Here is a 27,727-nt window from a genome sequence, read left to right on the forward strand (position 1 = left end):
GCTCTGCGCTGGGCGTGGAGCCTGCTTAAGATTCTCTCTCTCTCCCCTCTGCCCCACCCCTCCATCCCCCCCTAAATAAATAAATAAATAAAAGGAGAAATTACATAGTTTTAAAAGACATATTAATTTGTATAAAATAACTTGCTCTGCCATAAAGCACCATTACAAACCACAGTGTTTTATTTTGGTACTTAAATGACATTTTTGGAGTGAAAATTATCACTGAAGTAACACGTGACCCCCAACAACAAAAAAAGGATTTTATTATATTAAAGAGTACTGTATTAATTTGCCAAAGTTTTCTGACTTAGGAAAGGTATTACCTTCCTTGGATTTGTACTTTAAGATAGTATGCTATACCGTGGGCTGGAAATGTTCACTGAAAAAATAAAGTCATTACCGGGGAGAACACAGAAAATCAAATGTGAACAAATGTTTACTTTCATTAAAAAAAAAAACAGTCAAAAACCACATTGTAGTAACTGTAGGAATGTTGTAATTATAGATCCAGCTTATAGTTTATTACAAAGAAGAGGATGGATCCTGTACAAAAGAGAAACACACCCACTCTTTAGCCAGATACTCCTGGTTATTTTAAAGACCGTCTGTAACCTTTAAAACCAAAGAGGTGAGGCTGGAGAGGGACGTGCAGCACTGTCTGTGGTGTGGTTCCCCCTTGCACGACAGGGAAGCCTGGCGGTGCCTCAGCACAAGATCAGGACAGCACATGCTCCAGAACACCCTGTCGAACCAGCTGCTCACACTTCCACCGGGGTAAGAAGTGCTGAGGGGAAGGTGGGGGAGGGGAAGAGAAACAATTGGAAAAGAATTTCAAATTACATTTTGCATCATTAAAAAGCAGCAACTGATCACATGTTTTTCAAGCAGCTAAATAGCTAAAAGCTAAACTTAAGTACATTTGAAGCCACTTAAAACTGAACTGAATTCTGATTTTTATAAATAAATTCATAGTTTGCTTCAGTTAAATTTAACTGAAGACTTCTGAATTCCAGTAGGAATTTTGCTCAGTGTCTGCATTTTCGGACTGATGCACAGAAAACCCAGAGGTGGGATTCTGCTGCAGTGGATCACAAGTGGGGCAACAGCTTGTTGGGAAGGCCGCCGAAAGGAGCATCTTCTCCATTAAGCTTCTCTAGTATTGAGTCTGAACATTGATTCTCGTCATAACCACAGTGGCCTCTTTCCTCCTGTATTTTTCAAGGATTAAAAGTATCTGTAATCTGCAACGTGGGTTCTGTTCACACACGATGTGTGAAGACACCAGTACCCAGCTAAGGCTCATCCTCTATGTCCTCCTGAGAGGAAACCACTCTCATTCTGATTCCCTCAAAACACAGGGGCTTAAAACGGAGCCTTTACTGAAGTCTGGGTTGGGGAGTTGCAGGCAGCAAGGCAGAAAAACTTTCCAAGCTCACAGATGACCAAAGAAATCTCAAAGAAAAGACAGAGATACTTGGGTAAAAACTAAAAATGCTACGTTAGAAGTTCAGAGCAAATAATCTTAGAAAATAACTGCAGCATGAGGAATTAACACACTAGGTCAGGGGCGCCTGGGTGGCACAGTCGTTAAGCGTCTGCCTTCCGCTCAGGGCGTGATCCCGGCGTTATGGGATCGAGCCCCACATCAGGCTCCTCCACTAGGAGCCTGCTTCTTCCTCTCCCACTCCCCTGCTTGTGTTCCCTCTCTCGCTGGCTCTCTGTCAAATAAATAAAATCTTTAAAAAACCAAAAACAAAAAAAACCACACTACTTCAGGGAAGCGTGCTGTGGCTCCATGGCCCTGCAAATCTAATGGGCCTTCCTCACCAGCTTACAGGCCTATCATGGGACCCGTGACCAAATCAATCCCTCCTGACCAGTCAGGAAGACACATGGGGTGTTGAAGACACCCTGCTGTCTAACTTGTTAAATGAATTTTTTAAATGCGAATGTGACATGTAAAAAAAAGGGGGAAAAATATTGAGTTGTTTAAGTTATTCCAGTTCCTACTACAAAGGGGGAAGGGCTTCTGATTTCTGGACAAACACAAACATGCTAGCCATATGGACAAGTATAAAGAAATCTATGGCAAAAAAATGTTTCCCTATTAATGTTTTATATTATGTGGATGATCTATACCAGATTCTATAGAAAACTGGTTTTAGGTGTGGTCAGACATTTTAGAAGTAGATAAATATATAGTAAGTGAAAGACATACAAAATTGTCCTCGGGTTTTATAATTGAGGGTAGGGCAATACTGAGACAAGTTAAAAGCATCTCAAGGGGAAGGCTTCGGCATGGTCCACAGAGAGTGACAACTGTCCAGCACTGGAGCAGACGGCTCAGCTGGTTTCCACCTGCCCCAGCCCCACCTGGGCACTCTGGTGGAGAGATTAGCCAAAGAGCTTGGAAAGAAACTCAAATACAGGAGGACAGTGTTTGAGATGAAGTTTTCTCCTATCTTGCTTTATGAGGATAGCTTTGTTCTTGTGAACCACAGCTTCCTGCTGGGTCCTCCAGAAATACAGATTTTTATGAGAGCACTTCTTCACCATCTACTTTCTATTCATTCGTATCCTACTTTCAAGAGGATACTTGGGAGGGAAATTTTTGCTCTAACAACCGAAGATTTTAGGGTCCCTTGAAAAATATGTCTTTAAAATGTTCAACCTTTGTTTTAGGAAACTATTTATAGCTCCAAGGGTACTAGTAAAATAGATCAATTCACCCTCTCTCAGAGAACCACGAGACCTGAAGCATTCTTTTGCTCCAGGGCATAAACAAAGACATCAATGACTCAAGGTCATTAGATACTAACTGGTTGAAAACAAAATGGGAAGGAAAGAAAGTTTTATGTAGGTCATTTTTCCTCCTATGCTAATGTGACTCCAAACAATTGAGATAGCATAAAAATAAATCTAGTTAATGTGAATTCATCTAATGTGAACTTAAAGACTTCTAAGAAAATAAATACACTGAAATTCTTTGTAAGAAAAAATTTAGCTTTACAATTTCAATCTTTCTCTATTCAACTATTATGTTTATATGTTAAATACTTAGAAATTTCTGATCCATATCACTATTTGTTTGCCAAAGAACTGGGATTTGAAAGGTCATCTACAAGCTGAAAATGAGTGCTTAGCACCTTTTTAATAAATTCAAAGAAAGCAGTTAAATCCAACAATTTAATAGGCCCTTAAGCAGAATAAGCCCACTTACCTAGAATAAGGCCCATTGTGATAATTTCCCAGGAATATGCTTAGTGTTAAATACAAGCAATAACCTAGTAAATTAACCTTTTCTTGGTATATGCAAATCTTTATATTTAGAAAACGGATAAAACAGGGAGTCTTATACTAAGCATAATGCTTATGATACAAATGATCATTACAAGGCAACATTTACTTTGCTACTGATTCTAACATTTCCATCATTCAACACTCTCACAAGGTTTAAAGTATCTCAAGATGAGAAATACCTGGCTATTTTTTTTTAATAGGACTGAAGTACCATCATCAACTTCAAATTCTCCGTAGTCTTTTAGACACCGCACCTGAAAAGAAAAACTGTTGTTTTATCTAAATTATTTTTAATACATATAGTGACCATAAAGTAAATAGGGGTAATAAAAATACCCATACAGTACAAATACTAGGCTTTCTGTCTATGTGTTTCTTCTCTGTGTACCTGGGCATAGGACTCCTTACTGAGGAGCCAATTGTCCTGTTTGGATGGGGAGGAAAGAGAATGGCAGGATGTCCAAATGTATGTGTATGTCTGTGCTGTCAAGGAAACCTAGGGAGCTGGTGAGGGAAGACAACATCACATATTGTGTTCCCTGCAAATCCTGAAAAATCAAAATATTATCTACAAAGAAAAGAGAATGTTTTATCGACCCCAACTTGCCTCATACAGATTCTTCCATGAAATAGCAGTATCTGAGAATAGAACATAGTAAGTTTCCAGTTTCTGTGTTAAAGGGATTCTTCCAATCTTCTTAAATATTCAGATTGTTTCCCAGGAATACGCAGAGTACACCATGAAAGAACAGGTGCAGACCCACATCATAAGAATCAAGAGAGGTTCTTGGTCAGAAGGTAGGAGGGGTAAGGCAGCCTTCTGATAACCACTTCTGTGACTGCCAAGAAGGTCACCGACAGACGGCAACTCTCAGTCTTCCTCTTCCATGAGAACCCAGGACAGGAGTTTGTGCTCCTGAGGTCTCGCACTGGTATGCGTGAAGCCAACCCCACCAGCAAGTTCCAGTCTTCTACTTTTCCTAGATAATTTCATGCCTTAACATGACTTCCAAAGGTATTTTACTTAGTTCAAGAAACACTATATAAGAAAAATCCCTACCACCACTACCACCTTTTTGCTTCTTTAAATAGACTTATATTATGGAAAATCTCAAACATTCAGAAGTAAAAAGACTAATATAATGAAACTCCATCAACTTGCTTCAACAATTATCAACATGTGGCCATTCTTGCTTCCTTACCTACTTCTGGATTATTATTATTTTTTTTTAAAGGACAATGTTTATTCAGATATAAGTATTCTTTTTATTTTATTTTATTTTATTTATTTATTTGACAGAGGTAGAGACAGCCAGCGAGAGAGGGAACACAAGCAGGGGGAGTGGGAGAGGAAGAAGCAGGCTCATAGCAGAGGAGCCTGATGTGGGGCTCGATCCCAGAACGCCGGGATCACGCCCTGTGCCGAAGGCAGACGCTTAACCGCTGTGCCACCCAGGCGCCCCATACTTCTGGATTATTTTGAAGCAAATCCTATATACCATTTCATCTATAAATATTTAGGCATCTATTTCTACAAAATAAGATACTTTTTATTTATTTATTTATTTAATTTTTTAGAGGTTTATTAATTTTATTCTTGTTCACAATCAGCTTTTGGTTTCACTGAATTTCTTCTTTTTTTAAGTTTTTATTTAATTTCATTTGGTGTTATATTAGTTTCAGGTGTGAGATTCTTTTTACGAAACATAATCTCAACACTGTTATCACATCTTTTTAATAATTTTTTATTATCATGAAATTCGCGGTCAGTATCCACATTACCCTGTTTCATGAATGTTTTCTTTAGAGCTGCCATGTTACATCAGAATCCAACAAGAGCTACTCATGACATACTTCTGACATGTCTCCACGTATTTTAATCTATACAGTTCTCTCTCTTTTCCCCCTTCCCCTTGGCAATCTATTGATAAAGAAAGTGGGTACTCTGGAGGTTTCCCACAAACTAGATTTTGTTGTGGATCCCTGAGGGGTCATTTAACATGTTCCTCAGTCCCTGAATTTCCTATAAACTGAAGTTTCATCTAGAGGCTAGATCAGGTTTGATTTTCTGGCAAATGGTGTTACACACTCCCTCTTGCAAGACCTCATGGAGCACAAATATCTGGTTGTTCCCTTCTGGATGTTAAGACTGATCAGTGGGTCTAGGTGTTAACTGTACCCATCCATAAACATCCTCATCATCTCCATTACCTTTTCACCTACTGGTTTTAGAAGCTGTTTGCCTCTATGTGTTATGGCTACAGAATGGCATTAATTTAGTTCTTTTATTCCTACTGCATTTGTTAACTGGAATTCTTCTATAAAGAAGAAATTTCCCTTGTAAACAATTTGGCTACCCTGAGATAGAGTTTATAGAGTAAAGGCCGATAGATGCTTGATCCCATACTTCTATTCACCACTTTTCAAAATGAGTTGCATCCCTCATATTCTCCAAGGGGGACCAAAAAGACTTTATTTTTTACATTGTTGTTACTGTGATTTGGTATCATCATGCATTCATGCTTCTAACGTACCCGATGTGATGCATCACTGCAGTTAATCATTTTGATGCTTGGATTATCCCTTCCTTGGCCAATAAGAGCTCCTTCAAATCAACTCCCACTTTCTTAGCACTCCCCCCTGTAGTCCTTAAAACACTGTTTTCTAGGAAAACAAGTTATTCTAAGCGCAGCTTGTGCATTTTATTTAGGACCTGGAATCAGTCTTTTATTTCCCCCTCTACTTAAGTCTGGTTTTCTTTAGTGGGAAATGGCATTTAGACTCCAGAATTTGGATGCTTATGGCATTGGGTGGGATGTTGTTTCTATGTCTGTCCAATGGACAGAGCTAAAAAACACTTTCTAACAAAGAGAGATGCTTCAACATGAGTCCATGCTGGTATTTCTAACTCCAGTTTGGGAATATAGGATTTTGACTTAACTTTTTTCATTTTAATATTTGAATCTCTTTTCTCTTATTTTGAAAATCTTGGCTCCTGGTGCCAATACTTTTTTGCTTGATTTATCAATATATAAACTGTTTGAAAATAACAGCAATGATATTATTATTAATAATAATACGATTACTAAAAACAGGTTAAGATTTCTTTGTAATTCTTTTCATCCTTAGAACATATCTGCTAGGGATATACAATCAATTTATGTATTTTAAAGTAATTTAAAGTAATTCCTGTTTGACTAATCTACCAACTTGAAACATAAGTACATGTTTCGCTCTGCTTTCAAAATCTATGGGTTGGTTTTCCACTTCAATTTTTTAAATAATATGTAAAATACATATATGGTTCCAAAGTTAACACTGTTAAAATACGTACATTCAGAAAATTTTAGCTATTCCATTCTATTCCTACCATCCCCCTAGAGGTAACATTTTTGGTTTGGATACATGTTTCCTTTCTTTTTTAATGTAAGTTAATATATATCTTATATCCCCCTTTTCTTAGACAAAAGTCAGCATAATCTATGCATTGAAGAAAAATCTATTTTATTTTAGTTTGTTTTTTTAAAGATTTTAATTTTAACTAATCTCTACGCCCAACATAGGGCTCAAACTCACAACCCCATGATTAAGAGCTGCATGCTCTACCGACTGAGCCAGCCAGGCATGTCAAGAAAAATCCATCTTAAAAGGTATACTTACTGGAGGAGGGGGAAAAGATGGCGGAGGAGTAGGGGACTCTTTCTTCAACTGGTCCCCTGAATTGAGCTGGATATCTACCAGACCATTCTGAAAACTCATGAAATCAGCCTGAGATGCAGAAGGATACATCTTTATCTCTACAAATGAACATCTCCAGCACTGAGTATTGAGGTACAAAGCGGGGAGCCGTGAATCCGCGCACAGATATCACAAGATAAACGGAAGAGGGAGGGAGCCGCCGGGCTTGGACTCCGGAAAACAGTAGCCACCTGCACTGGGGAGTCGGCCAGACTCGCAGATCGGGACCCACAAGAAAGCAGACAAGACCGTGAGCCCGGGAATGCATGTGCGACCTAACTGAAAACCTTGGAGCTCCGGAGTATGCATGAACCACACTGAAACAGGGAGCTTGGGAGTGCACGTGGGAACCAGGGGCGGCTGGTGGTGTTAGAAGGACAAAGGACAGACATGCTGGCCCTGGAACCAAGGGCTGGGAGAATGGCTGTGGGGCGCACAACCCGGGACGCTGCGGGGTTTTTAGCTGCACCAACGGAAACAGAGTTAAAGTGGCCAGGAGAGCTCATTAGAGAGCGGACTGCGATCTCTCTGTTCTGAGACAGAGGCTAGGATACGGCCACTGCTGCTCTCTCAGAAGAGTCACAGAAAACCGCCAGGGAAAGCCGCCAGAGAATAAAAGCCCGGAAATACGGGTTCACATTGTGCCCATCCCCACCCCCCTCACAGGGGACAGGGTGACTCTACCCAAACAGGGTTGCCTAAGTATCAGCGCAGCAGGCCCCTCCCCCAGAAGGCAGGCTGAAAAATCAAGAAGCCCACATCCCTAAGGTCCCTATAAAACAAGAGCACACTACCTGGGTCCTGGTCAATAATTTGGGCTCTGGGCATCCCTGCAACCTCTCCTCATCAGAATGACAAGGAGGAGGAACCCTCAGCAAAGAAAGGACACAGAGACTGTGGCCTCTGAAACAGAACTAATGAATATGGATATAACCAAATTGTCAGAAATGGAGTTCAGAGTAACAATGGTCAAGATGATGTGTAGGCTTGGGTGGCACAGCGGTTGGGTGTCTGCCTTCGGCTCAGGGCATGATCCCAGCGTTATGGGATCGAGCCCCACATCAGGCTCCTCCGCTGTGAGCCTGCTTCTTCCTCTCCCACTCCCCCTGCTTGTGTTCCCTCTCTCGCTGGCTGTCTCTATCTCTGTCGAATAAATAAATAAATAAATAAATAAATAAATAAAATCTTAAAAAAAAAAAAAAAAGATCATGTGTAGGCTTGAAAAAACTATTAACGAAAATATTAACAAGAATACAGAATCTCTAAGGGCAGAAATGAGAGCGAATGTGGCAGAAATTAAAAATGCTATGAGTCAAATTCAGTCTAAACTAGACGCTCTGATGGCCAAGGTAATGAGGCAGAAGAACGAATTAGTGAATTAGAAGATAGGATGGTAGAAGAGAAAGTTGAAAAAGAAACATGGCTCAAAAAAATCCAATCTTCAGAATGTAGATTACAGGCGATTACTGACTCAATGAAACGTTCCAATGTCAGAATCATTGGCATCCCAGAGGGGGTGAAAAAAGACAGAGGTCCAGTAGAGATATTTGAACAAATTGTAGCTGAGAACTTCCCTAATCTGGCAAAGAAAACAAGCACTCATGTCCAAGAGGCAAAGAGGATCCTTCCCAAGGTCGACGAGATCAGACCTACACCACTGTCACATCACAGTGCAATTCACAAATCTTGGATCCAAGGATACAGTCTTGAAAGCGGCCAGGGGGAGGAAAATCCTTACGTACAAAGGGAAAAATATCAGAATTATGTCAGGCCTGTCTACAGAGAACTGGCAGGCCAGGAAGGGTTGGCAGGGTATTTTCAAAGCTCTATCTGAGAAGAACATGCAGCCAAGGATCCTTTATCCAGCAAGGCTGTCACTCAGAATTGATGGAGAGAAACTGACCTTCCAGGATCGGCAGAAACTGAAGGAATACGTGACCACCAAACCAGCCCTATAGGAAATATTAAGGGGATTCTATAAAAGTAAAAAGGACCCAAGAGTGATACGGAACAGAAATTTACAATCTATAGAAACAAAGACTACACAGGCAACATGACATCATTAAAATCATATCTCTAAGAATCACTCTCACTGTGAATGGCCTAAATGCTCCCATAAAACATCACAGGGTTGCAGATTGGATAAAAAGACATGACCCATCCATTCGCTGTCTACAAGAGACTCATTTTGAACCCAAAGAGACATCCAGACTGAAAATGAAGGGATGGAAAACCATTTTTCATGCCAATGGACCTCAAAAGAAAGCTGCGTTAGCAATTCTCATATCAGACAGATTGGATTTTAAACTAAAGACTGTAGTTAGCGATACAGAAAGGCACTATATTATTCTTAAAGGATGTATCCAGCAAGTGGATATGACAATTATAAATATCTACACCCACAAAAGGGGAGCAGGTAGATACACAAGCCAACACTTAACCAGAATAAAGAGACATATAGATAATAATACGTTAATGGCAGGGGACCTCAACACTCCGCTCTCAGCAATAGACAGATCGCCTAAGCAGAAAATCAACAAAGAAACAAGAGCTTTTTTTTTTTTTTTAAAGATTTTATTTATTTATGTGACAGAGAGACAGCCAGCGAGAGCTGGAACACAGCAGGGGAGTGAGAGAGGAAGAAGCAGGCTCCCAGCGGAGGAGCCCAATGTGGGACTCGATCCCGGAACGCCGGGACCACGCCCTAAGCTGAAGGCAGACGCTTTAACGACCACGCTACCCAGGCGCCCAAGAAACAAGAGCTTTGAATGACACACTGGACCAGATGGACCTCATAGCTATATACAGAACACTACACCCCAGAACAACAGAATACTCATTCTTTTCAAAAGCACAGGGAACATTCTCCAGAATAGACCACATACTGGGTCACAAAACAGGTCTCAACCGATACCAAAAGACTGAGATTATTCCCTGCATATTCTCAGACCACAACGCTTTGAAACTGGAACTCAATCACAAGGAAAAATTTGGAAGAAACTCAAACACTTGGAAACTAAGAACCATCCTGCTCAAGAATGATTGGGTAAACCAGGGAATTAAGAAGGAGATGAAGCAATTTTTGGAGACCAACGAAAACGAAAACACATCGGTCCGAAACCTATGGGACACTGCAATGGCAGTCCTAAGGGGAAAATACATATTATCCATAAGCCACCTTCCAAAAGAATAGAAAAATCTAAATGCAGTTTTTGTATTCTCACCCCAAGAAGCTGGAGCTGGACCAGAAGAACAGGCCTAACCCATGCACGAGAAGGCAGGTGATCAAGATTAGAGCAGAGATCAATGAATTAGAAACCAGGAGCACAGTAGAGCAGATCAACAGAACTAGAAGCTGGTTCTGTGAAAGAATAAATAAGATCGATAAGCCACTGGCCAGACTTATTCAAACGAATAGAGAAAGGACCCAAATTAATAAAATTATGGATGAAAGGGGAGAGAGCACGACCAACACCAATGAAATAAGAAGGATCTTTAGAAACTTTTATCAACAGCTTTAGGCCAATAAATTAAACAACCTGGGAGAAATGGATGCCTTCCTGGAAACCTATAAACTACCAAGACTGAAACAGGAAGAAACTGATTATTTAAACAGACCGATTAATTATGAAGAGATTGAAGCAGTGATCAAAACCCCCAAAAACAAGAGTCCAGGGCCTGAAGATTCCCCCGGGGAATTCATAAACATTCAAAGAAGAAATAATAATATTCTCCTGAAGCTGTTTCAAAAAGAAACAGAAGGAAACTACCAAACTCATTCTATGAGGCCAGTATTACCTTGATCACCAAACCAGGCAAAGACCCCATCAAAAAGGAGAATACAGACCGATATCCCTAGACGAATATGGATGCCAAAATTCTCAACAAGATCCTAGCTGATAGACTCTAACAGTACATTAAAAGGATTATCCATCACTAACCAAGTAGGATTCATCCCTGGGATGCAAGGGTGGTTCAACATTCGGAAAACGATCAGTGTGATAGATCATATCAACAAGAAAAGAGTCAAGAGCCATAGGATCCCTTCAATTGATGCAGAAAAAGCACTGGACAAAATACAGCATCCTTTCCTGATTAAAACCCTTCAGAGTTAGGGATGGAGGGTACGTCTCTTACTCTCATAAAAACCATCTATGAAAAGCCTACAGCGAATACCATTCTCAATGGGGAAAAGCTGGAAGCCTTTCCTTAAAGATCAGGAACACAACAAGGATGCCCCCCTCTCGCCATTATTATTCAACATAGTACTAGAAGCCCTTGGACAGCAATCAGACAACAAAAAGGGACAAAAGATATCCAGATCGGCAAAGAAGAAGTCAAACTGTCTCTTCAGAGATGACATGGTACCTCATATGAAAACCCAAAAGACTCCAACGCAAACTACTAGAACTTATAGAGCAATTCAGTAATGTGGGATACAAAATCAATGCTCAGAAATCTGTTGCATTTCTATACACGAACAATGAGACTGAAGAAAGAGAAATTAGGAATCATTCCATTTACAATAGACAAAAATCAACATTATCTCAGAATTAAATTAACCAGAGACGTAGGATCTATATTCTAGAAACTATAAATCACTCTTGAAAATTGAAGAAGACACAAAAAGATGGAAAGATATTCCATGCTCAAGGATCGGAAGAATTAGCATAGTTAAAATGTCCATACCCAGAGCAATCTACACTTTCAATAATTCATCCCGATCAAAATAGCAATGACAATTTTCAAAGAACCGAATAAATAGCCCTTATATTTTGTGAACCAGAAAAGGCCCCAAATCGCCAAGGAATTGTTGGAAAGGATAAACAAAGTTGATCAATGCGTCGGATATCGAGCTGTAATACAAAGCTGTGATCACAAAGACAGCATGGTACCGGCACAAAAACAGACACATAGACCAATGGAACAGAATAGAGAACCCAGAAATGGACCCTTAGCTTCTTGGCAACCAATCTTTGACAAAGCAGGAAAACATCCAGGAAAAAGACAGTCTTTTCAATAAATGGTGCTGGGAAAATCGGACAGCTATATGCAAAAGAATGAAACTTGACCACTCTCTCACACCATACACAAAGATAAACTCCAAATGGATGAAAGACCTCGATGTGAGGCAGGAATCCATCAACATCCTAGAGGAGAACATAGGCTGTAACCTCTTTGACATCGGCCACAGCAACTTTTTTCTGCACAGCCAAGGAAACAGTCAAAAGAACTAAGAGGCAGCCCACGGAATGGGAGAATATAGCTTAAATGACAATACAGATAAAAGACTGGTATCCAAGATCTACAAAGAACTTCTCAAACTCAATACACAAGAAACAAATAATCAAATCAAAAAATGGGCAAAAGATATGAACAGACACTTTTCCAATGGAGACATACAAATGGCTAACAGACACATGAAAAAATGTTCAACATCGTTAGCCATCAGGGAAATTCAAATCAAAACCACATTGAGATATCACCTCACACCAGTTAGAATGGCAAAAATTGACAAGGCAAGAAACAACAGATGTTGGAGAGGATGTGGAGAAAGGGGATCCCTCTTACACTTCTGGTGGGAATGCAAGTTGGTACAGCCACTTTGGAAAACAGTGTGGAGGTCCCTTAAAAAGTTAAAAATACCCCATTATCCAGCAATTGCACTACTGGGTATTTACCGCAAAGATACAGACGTAGTGAAAAGAAGGGCCATACGCACCCCAATGTTCATAGCAGCATTGTCCACAGTAGCTAAACTGTGGAAGGAGCCGAGATGCCCTTCAACAGATGACTGGATTAAGAAGACGTGGTCCATATATACAATGGAATATTACTCAGCCATCAGAAAGAATGATTACCCAACATTTGCAGCAACATGGATGGGATTGGAGGAGATTATGCTACGTGAAATAAGTCAAGCAGAGAAAGACAGTTATCATATGGTTTCACTCATTTATGGAACATAAGAAAGAGCAAGAAGATCGGTAGAAGGAAGGGAACAATGAAGGGGGGATAAACAGAAGGGGGAATGAACCATGAGAGACTATGGACTCTGGGATACAAACTGTGGGCTTCAGAGGGGAGGGGGATGGGGGACTGGGATAGGCCAGTGATGGGTATTAAGGAGGGCACGTATTGCATGGTGTACTGGGTGTTATACGCAAATAATGAATCATGGAATGTTATATCAAAAACTAAGGATATACTGTATGGTGACTAACATAACATAATAAAACATTATTGTAAAAAAAACAAAAAAATCCAGGAAAAAAAAAAAGGTATACTTACTTCTATATATAGGCTTTTTGGAGGTTTCATATCCTGTGTGATGTCCAAACCTTCATCTCCTCCCAGTGACCTCATGTAAGTAGCAAGGGACTTTTTATAATGATTGAACCATTCCATCTGGAAACATAAACAGTCATTTGACAATGTTATAAGAAAACAAACTTGAAGAAATTGTATAGTCATCCTTTCATAAATAGCACATTTCCCCACATAGATCACTACTGACCATTCATTCATTTAAACTACAAGTATTACTAATTGCCTGCTATGAACCAGGCACTGGTCTGGGGATTTAGGATGGATCATTTGACACGGTGAACAAAAATCTCTATGCTCACAAAAGTTACACCTTAGAATACTTAATCACAGACCTAAGGAACATTCGACCAGATACAGAACCATGAAGAAAACACCATTTCAGAAATATGATCTCTCCAAACTCTGCATTGAATGTTTTTCTGAAAACTATAAAACCCTGCTGAGAAAAATACTCAAGTGTCCATCAACCGATGAGTGGATAAGGTATGTGTATCCATACAGTAGAATATTATTCAGCCGTACATCAGAACGACGTTCTGATACATGTGAGCACATGGATGAAGCTTAAAAACATGCTAAGTGAAAGGTACAAAAGGCCACATACTGCATGATTCCACTTAAATGAAAATCCATTATGCGTAAATCTATATAGAGAGAAAGTAGATTAGTAACCTCCAGGGGTGGGGAGATGGGAGAGAATATGGAGTAACTGATAATGGAAACAGAGTTTCTTTTGGGGGTGATGAAAATGTTCTGGAATAAGATGGTGGTAATAGATACGCAACTCTGAATATACAGAAAACCCCCAAAAAACAAAAGAAAAAACCCCTCAATTGTATACTTTAAAAAGGTAAACATTATGGTATACAAGTTATATCTCGGTAAATCTGTTATTTTTTTTCATTGTTGAGAAGAAGACATAAATATATGTTGGGATTACCATATACATGATTCAGTATTATAATCATATCAACTCACCTATAGATTCAATTCAATCTCAATCAAAATCTCAATTAAAAAAAAATAGAACCTAAAAATTGAGTCTAATAAAATATTGAGACTAAAATTTACATGGAAATGCAAAGGCCAGAAACAGTTGAGACACTTGAAAAAGAACAAGATGGTAATACTTACTCAAGACTTATAATAAATTTACAATAATTACAACAGTGTAGAACTGGTATGAGGACAGATTAACAAAAGAGAAGAGAAATTTCCCTATCTCAAATCCTCAGATATACTGACACTCAATTTACAACAAAAGTGGCACCACACATAGAGCAATGGGGAAAGGAGGACCTTTTCAATTACGTGGTACTGGATCATCTCAATATCCGTATTCAAAATGCAACTTTGTACACAGAAATCAATGCCAGTACTGCAGATCTCCTCATGAAAGGTAAAACAGAACAGCTCCTAAAAGATTCCATAGAAAAACGTCGTCATAATCCTCATCAGAAAGTGTGTGTGTGTGCAGGTGTGCATGAGCCCTCGGGTTTAATAATGCACCTGAATGACTCACAGAACTCTGGAAAGCTCTACACTTATAGTCACAACTCTATCATAGTGAAAGGGATTTGAATCACTACGAGACAAAGGAAGAGACAAGCGTGAGGTCTAGGAAGGTACTATAGGGGCCAAGGGTAGGTCACCCCAAGATAGGCCAATTTGTCATGAAGACTGTTTTGAGTTAAAAAGCAATTAAAACCCAGCAGATTCAGGAAAAGCTCTTTACCTCCCTTACAACTGCCTTAAAAAAATTCAGATGGAGGAGCTGCTCCAGGGAGAGAGCTCCCACCATAGACAACTACATTATACTAGGAACAAGGTATGGTAGACAGGGAGGGACCTAGCAAATCCTGTTTGATCAACGTCCTTTGTCTCATTGTTTCTGTGGGCTTAGCAAACATCTGTTTACCAAACATTTGTTCTTTTTCATTCTTCCTGAGGATTACATTCTTCCCCTTTGAAGTCCTTAGGGCTCCTGGCTGGCTCCATTGGTAAAGCATATGACTCTTGATCCTCTTGATCTGAGTCTTGAGTTCAAGCCCCGCGCTGGGCATAGAGCTTACTTAACAACAAAAAAAGACATATATACCTCATTTTGCCTGTTTTTGGAATTTCCGTGTCTGTGTGGATTCCCTGTATGTATGAAATATGATTTTCTTCTGTTTATCTGTCTCATGTTGGGTCACCTGGGTGGCTTAGACAGTTAAGTGTCTGACTCTTGACTTTGGCTCAGGTCACTATCTCAGGGTTGTGAGATTGAGCCCCGAGTTGGGCTCTGCGCTCAGCACAAAGTCTGCTTAAGATTCTCTCCCTCCGCCCCTCCTCCTGCTTGTGCACATGTATGCCCTCTCTCTCTAATGAATAAATAAATAAAATCTTAAAAAAAAAAATATGTCTCATGTCGGTTTGATTCTTAGTCTGGCTAAAAGGACCTTAAGGGGACACAGGACGTTCTTGCTCCCTGACAGTAAGCAAACATTAAGCTTCTAGTGCCCTCTCCCTATGGAATCATGACACACTGCCCTCCTGGCACAATGATATGTAACAATACACAGAAAGTACTATCAACCAAGGAGGCTCACACAAGCTTTAGTGTCCAGAATTTTTCCTGGGGTTTCATCACATGGGCACCATTGCTTAAAATACTATTCATGTGACTGAGCTCCATCTCTAGCTCCCCTCTCCTCTCTGGAAGTTTGACTGGCATCAAGAGATTCAAAGCTCCAAACCTAAGGAGATAGGAGGACCCCCCAAATTTGTAGCCAGTTAGTCAGAATGGAGGGAAGCCCTGGGAACCCCCAAACCTGAGGCTGGTGTCTGCAGTAAGGGCAGTCTTAGCCTGCGAAGTTTGGTCTAACTAGATAGTGTCAGAAGTCACTGCAAGCCTGTAATAGGTAAGTACTACTACCATCCTAACTGTGTAAATGAGGGAATTTAAGCATAGAGAGAACTCAAGTCACTTACCAAAGATTAGACAGTGGCAGAAACAACATCTGAACCCAAGTTTACTTAACTCTAGTCAAGTCCTTAAATATTGGGCTAGCTCTGAGCCTTAGTGATGGGACAAATGAAGAGTTTTGTTACAGATATTCATGTTGACTAGGAAAGTACACAGACACACAGACACACACACACACACACACACACACACACACTTTATGGAAAATCCCTAAATAATAATACCAGTTTTTTTAATGCTACTGAAGGATCACTAATAAGTAACGTAATGGGACTCTTTATTTTGTTAACCAGAGAGGTTTCCACATAGCAATTAAAATTACTCCTACCATTCTCATCATAGTATATACTAAATAAATACAGCCCCAAAACTGCTGAAAAACAGACATTAAAGACAGAAATACCATAAATACTATTATAGAACAATGCCAGAACCAACATTTTCCATATTCAGAAACGTGAACAACAGTACTAGCTTACTTCTTCAGCAGACATGTGAAATCGTAAGGCATTGGGCAGGACGCTACCATACTCCCACCTGAGTGCTCTGATCCGAAGCAATCGGTCATACCTAGGACGGAAAGAAGGTATGAGACCACATGACTATAAGAAGACACTTTGGGGATGACAGGGAAACAGAAGTATGGCCTGGATGGGTAGAGTGAAGGGTTCTTTGTTTCTCTAGGTTTGAGAATGGTGCCGTGGTCATGGGAGAAAAGGCCCAAAAGGTCCTTATTTCTTAGAGTATTCAGTGGTAAAAGCCCATCAGGTTCTAGAATAGTTTAACACAGGCAAATAAAACAAGATGAAGCAAATATGGGAAAACATTAAAAACTATTAAACCTCTATGATGGCTTCATGGGAGTTCATAATATTATTGTCCCTAGTTTTACGAATATTGCAATTTTTCATGATAAAAAAATTTAATGGAAAAAAGAGAAGTATTTAGAATGCTTATACAGGAAAAACAAATCTAAGAATTTCTGTTATCCATTTGAAATGGTTAATTAGGAAACCACATGGAAAGTCCTCCATTGTTCCCTGCCACCTGAAGCAAAAACTGAGAAGCTTACAGGTACGCTACGGCACAGCGTCGATTTCTTAACAAAGAACAGTGTCGAAACTTGATGGTTGGTATCAAGTCACTTCGTCCACCTGACTTCACTTCATTCCTGGTAAGAACATTTAAAGAAGAAAAGAACAAATATACATATTTCAGCATAAGGAAAATTTTCAAAGCCAACTAACAACTGACTTCCATATTTGTTTTTATCTATTTATAATTAGCAGTTAATCTAACCAAAGAGTACCTGCCGCCTCATCAGACCTTTTACTGATATGTTAAAAGAGAAAAAAGCCAAAAGCCAAAAGGAAACTAATCTACCTAAGAGCATGCTATCAGCATTTCATTTAACCACGTGGTATTTTGCATTTTTGCACACTGATTAATCTCCATTATTTTCAAAAGACACACAATGTGTTTACTCACTTTTTTGAATTCTTTTATCGTTAAGAGATAAACCTAACATCATGGCTCACAAGATTATGGTCTTATGTCATGTTTTTATTTAAAATGGTACTACTCTCTTGATGGTTTTTCCAAATTCTTGCAATAAAGTGAGTTAAAATGGAGTCAAAATGGTGCTTCACTTATCCCACAAATACTTATTGATTTTCAACTATGTACGTGTCCTATAGTGCAGTGTTCACACAGAGAGGGAAAAATTTTGGTTTTGCCCTACAAAATGTACATCTCCTTAGATATTAGACAAGTATCACATTTAAAAACCAGATGTATAATTAATTAATTGGCACAGAAGTTCAGTATTACACAATAAAGGATTATGAAGATGGATGGTGGTGATAGCTGTGTAACATTATGTGCATATTTAATACTACTGAACTGTATACTTAAAATGGTTGAGATGGCAAATTTTATGTTATTTGTATTTAACCATAATAAAAATGATGGAAAAATACAAATCAAAGACAGATGTACAGAATGAGTGAGAATCTACTTTGGAGTTTTAAAAGGAACTGGATGGATGTGAAAAGGATTCCTTCCTGCAGTGCCTGCTTCAAGCCCTGAAAATAGAGGAAAAAATCTATGTCCCCGTCCTATCATGTCTTCTGGATCTGCTCTGTACACTTCTGTTATTCTCTGAAAGCCAGATTCGATCTCCACATTGTTTACAATGTGCTCTGGATTATAAAAAAACAGTACAAATAAAATATGCCCAAGCTAACACCAGATTATTTCATTAAGTACGTAAGGACTTCCTAAAAAAATTTACTTTTACATGAGTAATTAAAGAGGAATAGACTTCTTCTGACAAAAAATTTTAACAGAAACTGGTAATAGTGACTTCCCCCCACCAAGAAAGAAACTAGGAGGGTAGGGCACAGAATTTGGGATCACAAATTAGCAAATGGTACAAATATAGCAAATAACAGGAAAATCATTCTCTTCCTGGACTAAGGCCTGTTAGGCCACCTCCTAAGTAAATATGTCTTTAACCTGTTCACTTTCTACTTAGTCCAGGTCACCTCTGCTGTCACCTGCATGGCCAGCATGCCTCCCTCTCCTCTTGATCCCCTTGTCTACTGTCCACGCAGCAACTAGGGTGATCTTTTAAAACACAACCATGCCACCAGCAGCCTCACGTGCTTGAAATTCACACCTGGTGTCACCCTTTGCCTGTTTGCTAAGCTTCGGCCATACTGCCCTTCTTTAACTATCACTGTCCTGAGCACCCCACCCTCCTTCAAAGCTCAGGGCCTTTGCATATGCTGCCCCCTCCACCTAGGACGCTGTCTGCCTCACTGAAGCAGGCTTCTCCTTTAGATCTCAGCTGAAATGTTTCTTCCTTGGAGAGAACTTCCCTGATTCCTCAATCCAAGTCTATCTTTAATTAATTATTCTCTCTCGCAGAACTCTGTTGTTTTCCTTCATGGCATGTATTCCAATTTGGTGTATCTGTATTTATTATCTGTCTTCTGCATTAGATTGTGAGGGCTATGGGGGCAGACGTCTTTACTGTGTTGTTTACAGCTGAAATACCAGAGCCACTTATTAGCACATAATCATTTAGTACATATTTGTTACGTGAATTAATGAATGAACAAACTGCTTGGGAACTTGAGTTCAGGACTTTATATCTGCCTTACGCATACTGTAAACCTGCTATGGTTCCGTTCCTCACTCCATCGGTGAAGATTTTGCTGTATCTCTCCTTAAACATCGCAGTTGGAAAATGCTCCCATTATTCATGTGCTCCACAGATCTTACCAGCATGTTACTGATTTCTATGCCCAAGTAACTGATAAAAACACTGTACCTAACAAAGCCAAAAATGAAACATCAGGTCACAGACGGATGTCTCTCTAGGTTGAGAGCTGAATATCTCACTTCTGATCCCGGAGTTGATACTCCTTTGTGTCTTACTCTTCGCCAAATCAAGAGAACCTATGAAGTTTGTCACACAGCCAAATTGTCCACTGTGCCACCACCACGCCAGCCTCGATGTTCTCTAAACCTAGAGCTCCTCTCACACACCGCACCGTGGCCTCTTAGCACGGATTCTCGGGAGCTCCACCTCAGGCTGCTGGAAATCACTGCTGCTCCTGTTAATGTACACATCTCCTGTTATCCCTTTACTGCACTAAGGTAGCTAGTACTGAAAATGAGCAGGGGAAACTATAGGTTTCACTTTGTTAGATTTTTATTTGCTCCTGTCTCATCTCTTTTAGATTCACTCTAATATCTTGCAAGTCGTATCATTCAAATAAATATTTACTGAGCATCTGCTGTGGACTCATGCACTATTTGAATCCCCATAGATTTAGGGCGATCAACACAAACCCCCTCAGTCCTGTATAGCTACAGTATGATCAGGCACAGAGAATTAAAAAAAATCATATCTAAAAACTGATGGAACATTATCTGATTTCAGTATCCTATTTCTTAAGTTGCTTTAAAATACCAATCTCATTAGGGTGCCTGGGTGGCTCAGTTGGCTGGGTGTCTGGTTCAGGTCATGATCTTGAGGTCTTGGATTGAGCCCCATGTCAGATTCCTGCTCAGCAGGGAGCCTACTTCTCCCTCTCCCTTTGCTCTTTGCCCCTGCTCGCGCTCTCTCTCTCTCAAATAAATAAAAAATCTTAAAAAAAAAATCAATCTCATCAAAACTTACACATCAGACTGGTTTTGTTCATATAAAGCTTTCATCTCCTCCAAAACTTGCCTGAGTCCATCCTCCTAGAACATACAAAATGATATTGATACACGTCCATTAATTCCACCAAGTCTGTAGCAATGTCTGATCTACTCTATGTTTATCTTTGATTCATATATCTTATCAAAAAGCAGTACCTGTGGGAATGCCTAGAACAAGTGTTGGTGAGGATGAGGAGAAAGTGGAACCCTCATACATTGTAGGGAGGAATATAAAATGGTGCAGCCCTATGAGAAACAGTCTCATGGTTCCTCAAAACGTTTAACATAGAATTACCATATTATCCAGCAATCCCACTTGTAGGTATACTCAAAAGACTTGAAAACATATGTTCATTCAAAAACTGTGTATAAATGTTCAGAGCAGCATTCTTTATGGCAACCCCGAAGTAAAAACACCCAAACATCCATCAACTGATGAACTAATAAACCAAATATGGCATATCCGTTCAATGGAATATTATTGGGGCATAAAAAGGAATGTAGTCCTGCATGCGTCAACATGGATGACCTTTGGAAACATTATTCTAAGTGAAATAAGCCAGACACAAAAGGATAACTATTGTGTGATTCCACTTACCCGAAATATCTAAAATAGGCAAATTCGTGAAGACAGAAAGTAGATTAGATGTTACCAGGGGCGGGGGGAAGAGGGAAATGGGGAGCTATTGCTTAATGGTTACAGAGTTTCTGTTTCAGTTGATGAAAAAGTTTTGGACAGAGGAGTGATGGCCGCACAATGATGTGAATGTAATTGAGGGCACTGAAGTGCACACTTAAAATTGGCTAGAATGGCAGCTTTTATGTTATATTTTACCACAATAAAAAATAGAGGAAACAAGCAATAAAAGGAATGAATTACTGACAACGTAAGCAATCAACATACTGATGAAGGATATTCTCAAATACACTGTACTCAGCAAAAGAAGTCCGATACAAAGGAGTACATACTGTACGATCCCTACTGGCCCTTCCCAGAAAAAGTATGCAACTCCTGGCACCCTGAATCCAGACACCTCCCCGCAAAAAAAGACAACTATAATCTGTAGTCGCGGAGAGTACATCAGGGATTGCCTACGGCTACAGAGAGTAGGTAGCTACAAAAGGGGAAAAGGGAACCCTTGGGGTGACAGAATCCTTGACTGCGGCGCTAGTTATAAGGATGTATAAATTCATAAAAAACTAAAAAAATCTGCTAAATTTGTATTTTGTTGTATATAAATTATATCTCAATAAAATTAACCAAAAAAACCCACCACTCCTTTAGAAGCAATAAAGCATGACAAAAGTATGTAAATAACTTTAACGAAAACAGATCTTAAAAAATTACTACAAGGGTAGTAGTGATACCTAGTCCTGGGATCAAGTCCCCCATCGGGCTTCTTGCTCAGCGGGGTGTCAGTTTCCCCCTCTCCCCCTTCCCCTCCCCTGCTTCTGTGTATGCTCTCTCTCTCAAATAAATAAATAAAATCTTAAAAAAAGTCACTACAAAAAATGAACACTTTGGTTTGCAACAACAGAAGGACCAAAGGTGTTTCTCTACTATCCACCTTGGGGCAAATTTTTAAAAAAATTTCCTTTCGAAGGATAAAAATATTAAAATTCTGAAGTTCATAGATATTACACAGTAGGTCTGTCAGCAATCCAAAGATAAGTGACCCAACTACTTTTAGGGCCAACATACATGTAGCAAAAACATTTTGGCGCTATTGGTATAACTACAAAATCAAGAACTTAACCCTCTTCAAACATAAGAAAATACGTAATTCCCAATGAAAAACGTAAGCATGTCTTCTATCTTCCCTTTCATCAAGTAGTTAAACAGAGATCATGGAAAAGTCTGATTTATTAGAATTCAGTTAAATATTCCTATTATCAGCAAATACTATTTTAAGGAATAGCTGAAACTCCTGTATGATTCATAGATCTGCAGGTATACAAAAGACATGTGTGAAATAATTTTTATAAAAATACACACATGGGGGCACCTGGGTGGCTCAGGCGGTGAAGTGTCTGCCTTCAGCTCAGGTCAATCCCGGAGTCCCAGGATTGAGTCCCACACTGGGCTCCCTGCTCAGTGGGGAGTCTGTTTCTCCCTCACCCTCTGCCCCTCCTCCCTACTTGTGTTTTCTTTCTCAAATGAATAAAATCCTAAAAATAAACACACACACACACACACACATATGCTGGGGCCCCTGGGTGTCTCAGTTGGTTAAGTGTCTGCCTTTGGCTCAGGTCATGATATTAGGGTCCTGGGATCAAGCCCCATGTTGGGCTCCCAATTCAGTGGGAGTCTGCTTCTCTCTCTCCCTCTCCCTCTGCCCCTACCCTCTGCTCGTGTTCTCTATCAAATGAATAAAATCTTTTAAAAAAATTAAAAAAAGAAAATACACACATGCTTTCAGATTTAGATTTATCTATAGTAAAAATTGTACTGTTTTGTGTTCCCACCTCAGGCTGGGAGCCCAAGATAATTTTTCTAAAACCTCACTTAAACTATTAGCAGTTCTGCATATAGAAAGTGGACAATTATTTCAATTTGCTGAATACAGCACCTAACCTTGAGGTCGTGGAATGAACAAGGCAGAGTCCCTCCTCTAGACCCAGTGACTATCATCTTCCTGGGAACAATGATTCTTGAAAGGTCCTGTGGGTCATGGGCCTATCAGCCCTCACATCAATCAGATAGATTGGCCTGTCCCCGCTTGGCTGTGTCAAAGACTGGCCAAACGCCTCGGGCCGAGTCTTCCAGGCCGCTGAGTCACCTGGCAGATGGGTTTGTTAGTGGAAGGTGCCTGTGCAGCAAAAAGCTGCAAAAGGTGCTCTGCCAAACTAAAACCTAGAAAAAGGAGTGATTTTATAACTTTTAAGTTTGCCTCTGAACCCCCCAAAAGTGGTAACTTAAGATTTGAGTGAAACAGAGAGCTGCATGGACTGAAGGTCTGAAGAGCCAGTCGTAAGGCCGGGGCGGCCAGCTCCTGCTGGACGAGTCTCTGTCTCCTTGGGCTTGTCTCCTCCTGTGTTACATAACCTCCAAAGTGCCTGGTCGTCTGAGTGCAGCGTGGGGTCGTATTTTAGAGCCTGCGTGCCTTGGCATTCTGGCATCTCTGCTGCCCGTCCCCCACTGTCTCCTCACTTTTTAAATGGAGTAACTGTCCTGAAAGAACAACAGACAGGAAATCTAGGAAATCTGTGTTCAAGGGGAGGCTTTGCTCCGATATGCTGTAAGTTCAGACAGGTCCCTGAACTTGATCTAGAATTTCTTTCGGCTCAGTCTCATTTGCAAAATGACCTAACTGTTCGACCAGGCACTCTCTAATGTTCAAAACAAAACTCACCTTTCCCCAAACACTCTTCCTCCTGATCTCTGATGCTGTATCTGAGAGAGAATCCCCTCAAGATCCTCTGTGATTCCTCCTTCATTCATTACCCATCCCATCTCCACCCCTGTTCTAACAGTTACAAGTCCTGTTTGCCTCATCTCTGAAACCCAGACACTGATTTCTGGGCCCAGCGACCAGACACAGTTTGGACCATACGCAGCTCTCACAGTAGGTCTGTCAAAGAGCGATCATAAGCACCCCTGCCACTGTTCTTTCTTATCTCCAATCTATTCCATGTAGTGCTGCCATCACCACCCTCAAAACGTAAAAAACTGTCCTGTCACTTCCCTGTCTAAAATCCTTTACCAACTTCCAAATGCCTTATACATGAATACACAACTCTCCTAGGCCTAGAACCCACCTTTGTAGCCTCTGCACACACATCAGTCCCCCCTTCCTATGTGACCATGAGTCTCTGCACGGCTGTATCCTTCAGCTGCATTGCCTATCTTCCTTCTCAGAGTGGGGACCTCATCCTTCCAGGCGTGGCCCCAACGCCCCCTCCTCTACCCCAGCTCCTACCAGCATTTCTCCTTATGCTCCTGTGTACACCTCTCTAGTGTCCTCACACTGCATTCTAATACTCACATTTCGTGCCCAGCAGAACATGCCCGGTATCCACGCAATGGCTGCCCTGTGTTAGGGAAAGTAGTCAAGGATGGAATTTAAAGTGCAAGTTTGAAACCAGACTGCCATGGTTTAAATCCTAGTTTCACTTCCCACTGGCTATGGCCAAGATACTTAATCTCCCCAAGCCTCTGGATACATGGCTGGAAGAAATGGTTTAAATCTCAAAGTGTTCTTATAAGAACAACGGATAACATAGGCCACGTGCTTAGCACCCTTTTGAGGTAGTAAGAGAAAAATAAGAATAATGGTAATAAGTAGTAGTGAGTAAGGGACAGGCAGGGCTAGGTAGGGAGAGAGAGGTAGGGGGCTACGGGATCAAGCTCATACAAATCTCAAAAATTCAGAGATATAAGGAAACCAGAGCTAAGGGAACAAACCAGACCATCCTGTCCCAGGTGTGGGAGCTGGGGTCTTATTATGACAGCTACGTGTGACCAACAAAGAATTACAGGACGCTAAAAAGGAAGCAAGCCACTGACGATGTTATCACTAGTCCTTACTCAAGGGTGCTATCAACAGAGAAGTAAAAAAGATTTAAGTTCCCTGGTTAGCTTTCTATAAAAGACCAACCCTAAAAGCCCACAAGGGTAAACCTGTCAGGACCCCTCCCCCTCCCGAGAGCTTCTTCTGTTTCATCACTTACTGAACCTCTATCGGTTTACTCTCCTTTGTCTGAGAGATTCAGTCTTCGACTAGGTGAGACAAGAACCTCGCTGGTCTCCCACTTCAATAGCAGCGGCAGTGGTAGACAGAAAATTAATAGCAAAGACTGACGTCGCTGCTACTTGTATGTCAGGCATTGTCCAGAGAAGCTGACATATATATATATACCACTCCTAGGGCCCTCGCGACAGGAAGAGTTGAGTACTATTATTATACTCTTTCCCATTTTTGCAGAAGAAACGGACAGCACAGAAAATCTGAGTAACGGCCCCAAGGTCACACAACCGAGTCGGAATCCCAGTCTGGCTCTACAGGCCTAGCTTCTGCCTGAGTGTTCAACAAATGCTAGATGGTTATCAGGCAACCAAGAAATGCTTGGTCAAACAAAAGAACCAGCAATAACGGTATACTGGAAAACACTAAAAGAAATATAGTCAGGAAATCACCAAATCGATGGGTGATATAAACATGAATGCTCTTTTTCCTGCTAGGTTTTGTTTTTCCGTGTTCCAAAATTTCTGTTCCCGACTTTAGAGCTGACACCCTGAGAAAGCCCATGCTCCGAGGAGACCCCCGCCCCCCCGCGCTTCCAGGCCCCGCCCCTTCAGCAAGACCAGCCCTGTTTACCCCGTACCCCCTCACATTGAAGGCTGGCAGCTGCCCTTCTGGCGCGCGATGCAGCTCGCGAACCAGCTCCATGGCCTTTTCGCAGAACATATCCTACGCGCCGCGAGCCCTCGTCAACGGCTGGCTCTCACGCCAAACGGTCGCCGGGTTCACGCACACCGCTCTGGGGGTCCTATGGTTTCCAATCCCGCAGCGGCGGACGCTCGCCTCCTCCTCTGCTTCGCTCTTTGGCGCCAAACATACCCAACCAATAGAAACGCTCTCCTGGGCCTCGCGGCCTACGGCGGCGGCCAAGGGACACTTGCCTCCGCTGCGCAGCCGCACTGTAAGAGGGGTGAAAGCTGAGGAGGGGTGCGCGGGCGCTTCCCTCCTTAGGGAAACCCCTGTAGCTGCGGGAGAGTCAGCGAGCCTAGGTTCCAGTTTTTAGGCTGAGCAGAGGCTCTTTTTTGAAACGCAGCTCGCAATATATGCTTATCTTACAACTTTTTTTCCATTTGATTCATTCATTTTCATTTAGGTTACACGGGTTCTACTTTGAGGTTGGGAAGGAATGCTCAGAAACTTGGTGTGCATTAATGTTATGACGCAGCATTTGTTTTAGTTTTGCAGCGTGGGTTTTTGATTGATAGAAAAGGGAAACCAACCTTTATTGGTATCTCCTGTGTGGTAGGGATTGTGACATACATGTAATTCTCATGATTAACCCTAATGTGGCTTTTAAGACTCTTGGTACTATTTAGAAAGCAAGCTAAATAACTTCTCCTCCCCTTCCCCCCCATCCCCCTTCCTCTCCTCCCTCTCCCCCCTCCCCCTCTCCCTCCCCTCCCCCTCTCCCTCCCCTCCCCCTCCTTTTTTTTAAAGTAGGCTCCATGCCCAAAATAGGGCTTGAACTCAGAACCCTAAGATCAAGAGTTGCAGGTTCTAGGGGCGCCTGGGTAGCGCAGTCCTTAAAGCCTCTGCCTTCGGCTCAGGGTGTGATCCTGGCGTTCCGGGATCGAGTCCCACGTCAGGCTCCTCGTTCCGGGATCGAGTCCCACGTCAGGCTCCTCCGCTGGGAGACTGCTTCTTCCTCTCCCACTCCCCCTGCTGTGTTCCCTCTCTCGCTGGCTGTCTCTCTGTCACATAAATAAATAAAATCTTAAAAAAAAAAAAAAAAGTTGCAGGTTCTAACCACTAAGCCAGTCAGGCACCCCAATCACTGAATAGATAACTTATCCAAGGTTACTCAGCTTCTAAAGTGGCAGACTATGCATGTAAGTTTTCAACCCCACAGAAGCACCTTTGATTTTAGAAGAGTCATTTTAAAACATTTGGAAATAGCTCTAATGGTGAAGTCTACAGAGAGGGAAAAATACCCAGATTAACACGAATTCGCACAGCCATAATTTACCTATACGATTATGGAAATTTTCATAACCATATAGAATCAAAGGTGGAAATTACTGCTATAGAAACAATTTGTTTTACTTGGTTACTTTTTTTTTTTTAAGATTTTATTTACTTATTCGACAGGATAGAGACAGCCAGCGAGAGAGGGAACACAAGCAGGGGGAGTGGGAGAGGAAGAAGCAGGCTCATAGCGGAGGAGCCTGATGTGGGGCTCGATCCCATAACGCCGGGATCACGCCCTGAGCCGAAGGCAGACGCTTAACCGCTGTGCCACCCAGGCGCCCCTACTTGGTTACCTTTTAAAAAGCAACATTTCTAAAAAGAAAATATGACTGGCTTCATTCTAGCTAACCCCAGAAACTATGTTCCTCTTTTGCAAATAAAGATGAAACAGACGTGTAATCTTAATTGAGTGACATTTCCTTTTCAGCTCTACAGTCAGGGATAATTTAGCTAAGTTTTATTA

At 41.0% G+C, this 27,727-nt stretch overlaps 1 protein-coding gene across 1 annotated transcript; it reads right to left on the minus strand.

Moving 5' to 3' along the window:
- Window positions 1–500: 500 nt before the first annotated feature.
- Window positions 501–26,101, minus strand: GINS1 (GINS complex subunit 1). Its single transcript, XM_008711488.2, has 7 exons — window positions 25,888–26,101; window positions 20,529–20,593; window positions 17,409–17,507; window positions 16,816–16,906; window positions 13,330–13,446; window positions 3,480–3,554; window positions 501–784 (listed from the first exon to the last, which is right to left on the minus strand). The coding sequence occupies exons 1-7, from the start codon at window positions 25,960–25,962 to the stop codon at window positions 716–718; spliced, it is 591 nt and encodes a 196-aa protein (XP_008709710.1). The 5' UTR covers window positions 25,963–26,101; the 3' UTR covers window positions 501–715.
- Between the last annotated feature and the right edge of the window lie 1,626 nt (window positions 26,102–27,727).

The sequence above is a fragment of the Ursus maritimus genome, unplaced genomic scaffold (assembly GCF_017311325.1).
Source record: "Ursus maritimus isolate PB19 unplaced genomic scaffold, ASM1731132v1 scaffold_38, whole genome shotgun sequence".
Classification (NCBI taxonomy): Eukaryota; Metazoa; Chordata; class Mammalia; order Carnivora; family Ursidae; genus Ursus; species Ursus maritimus.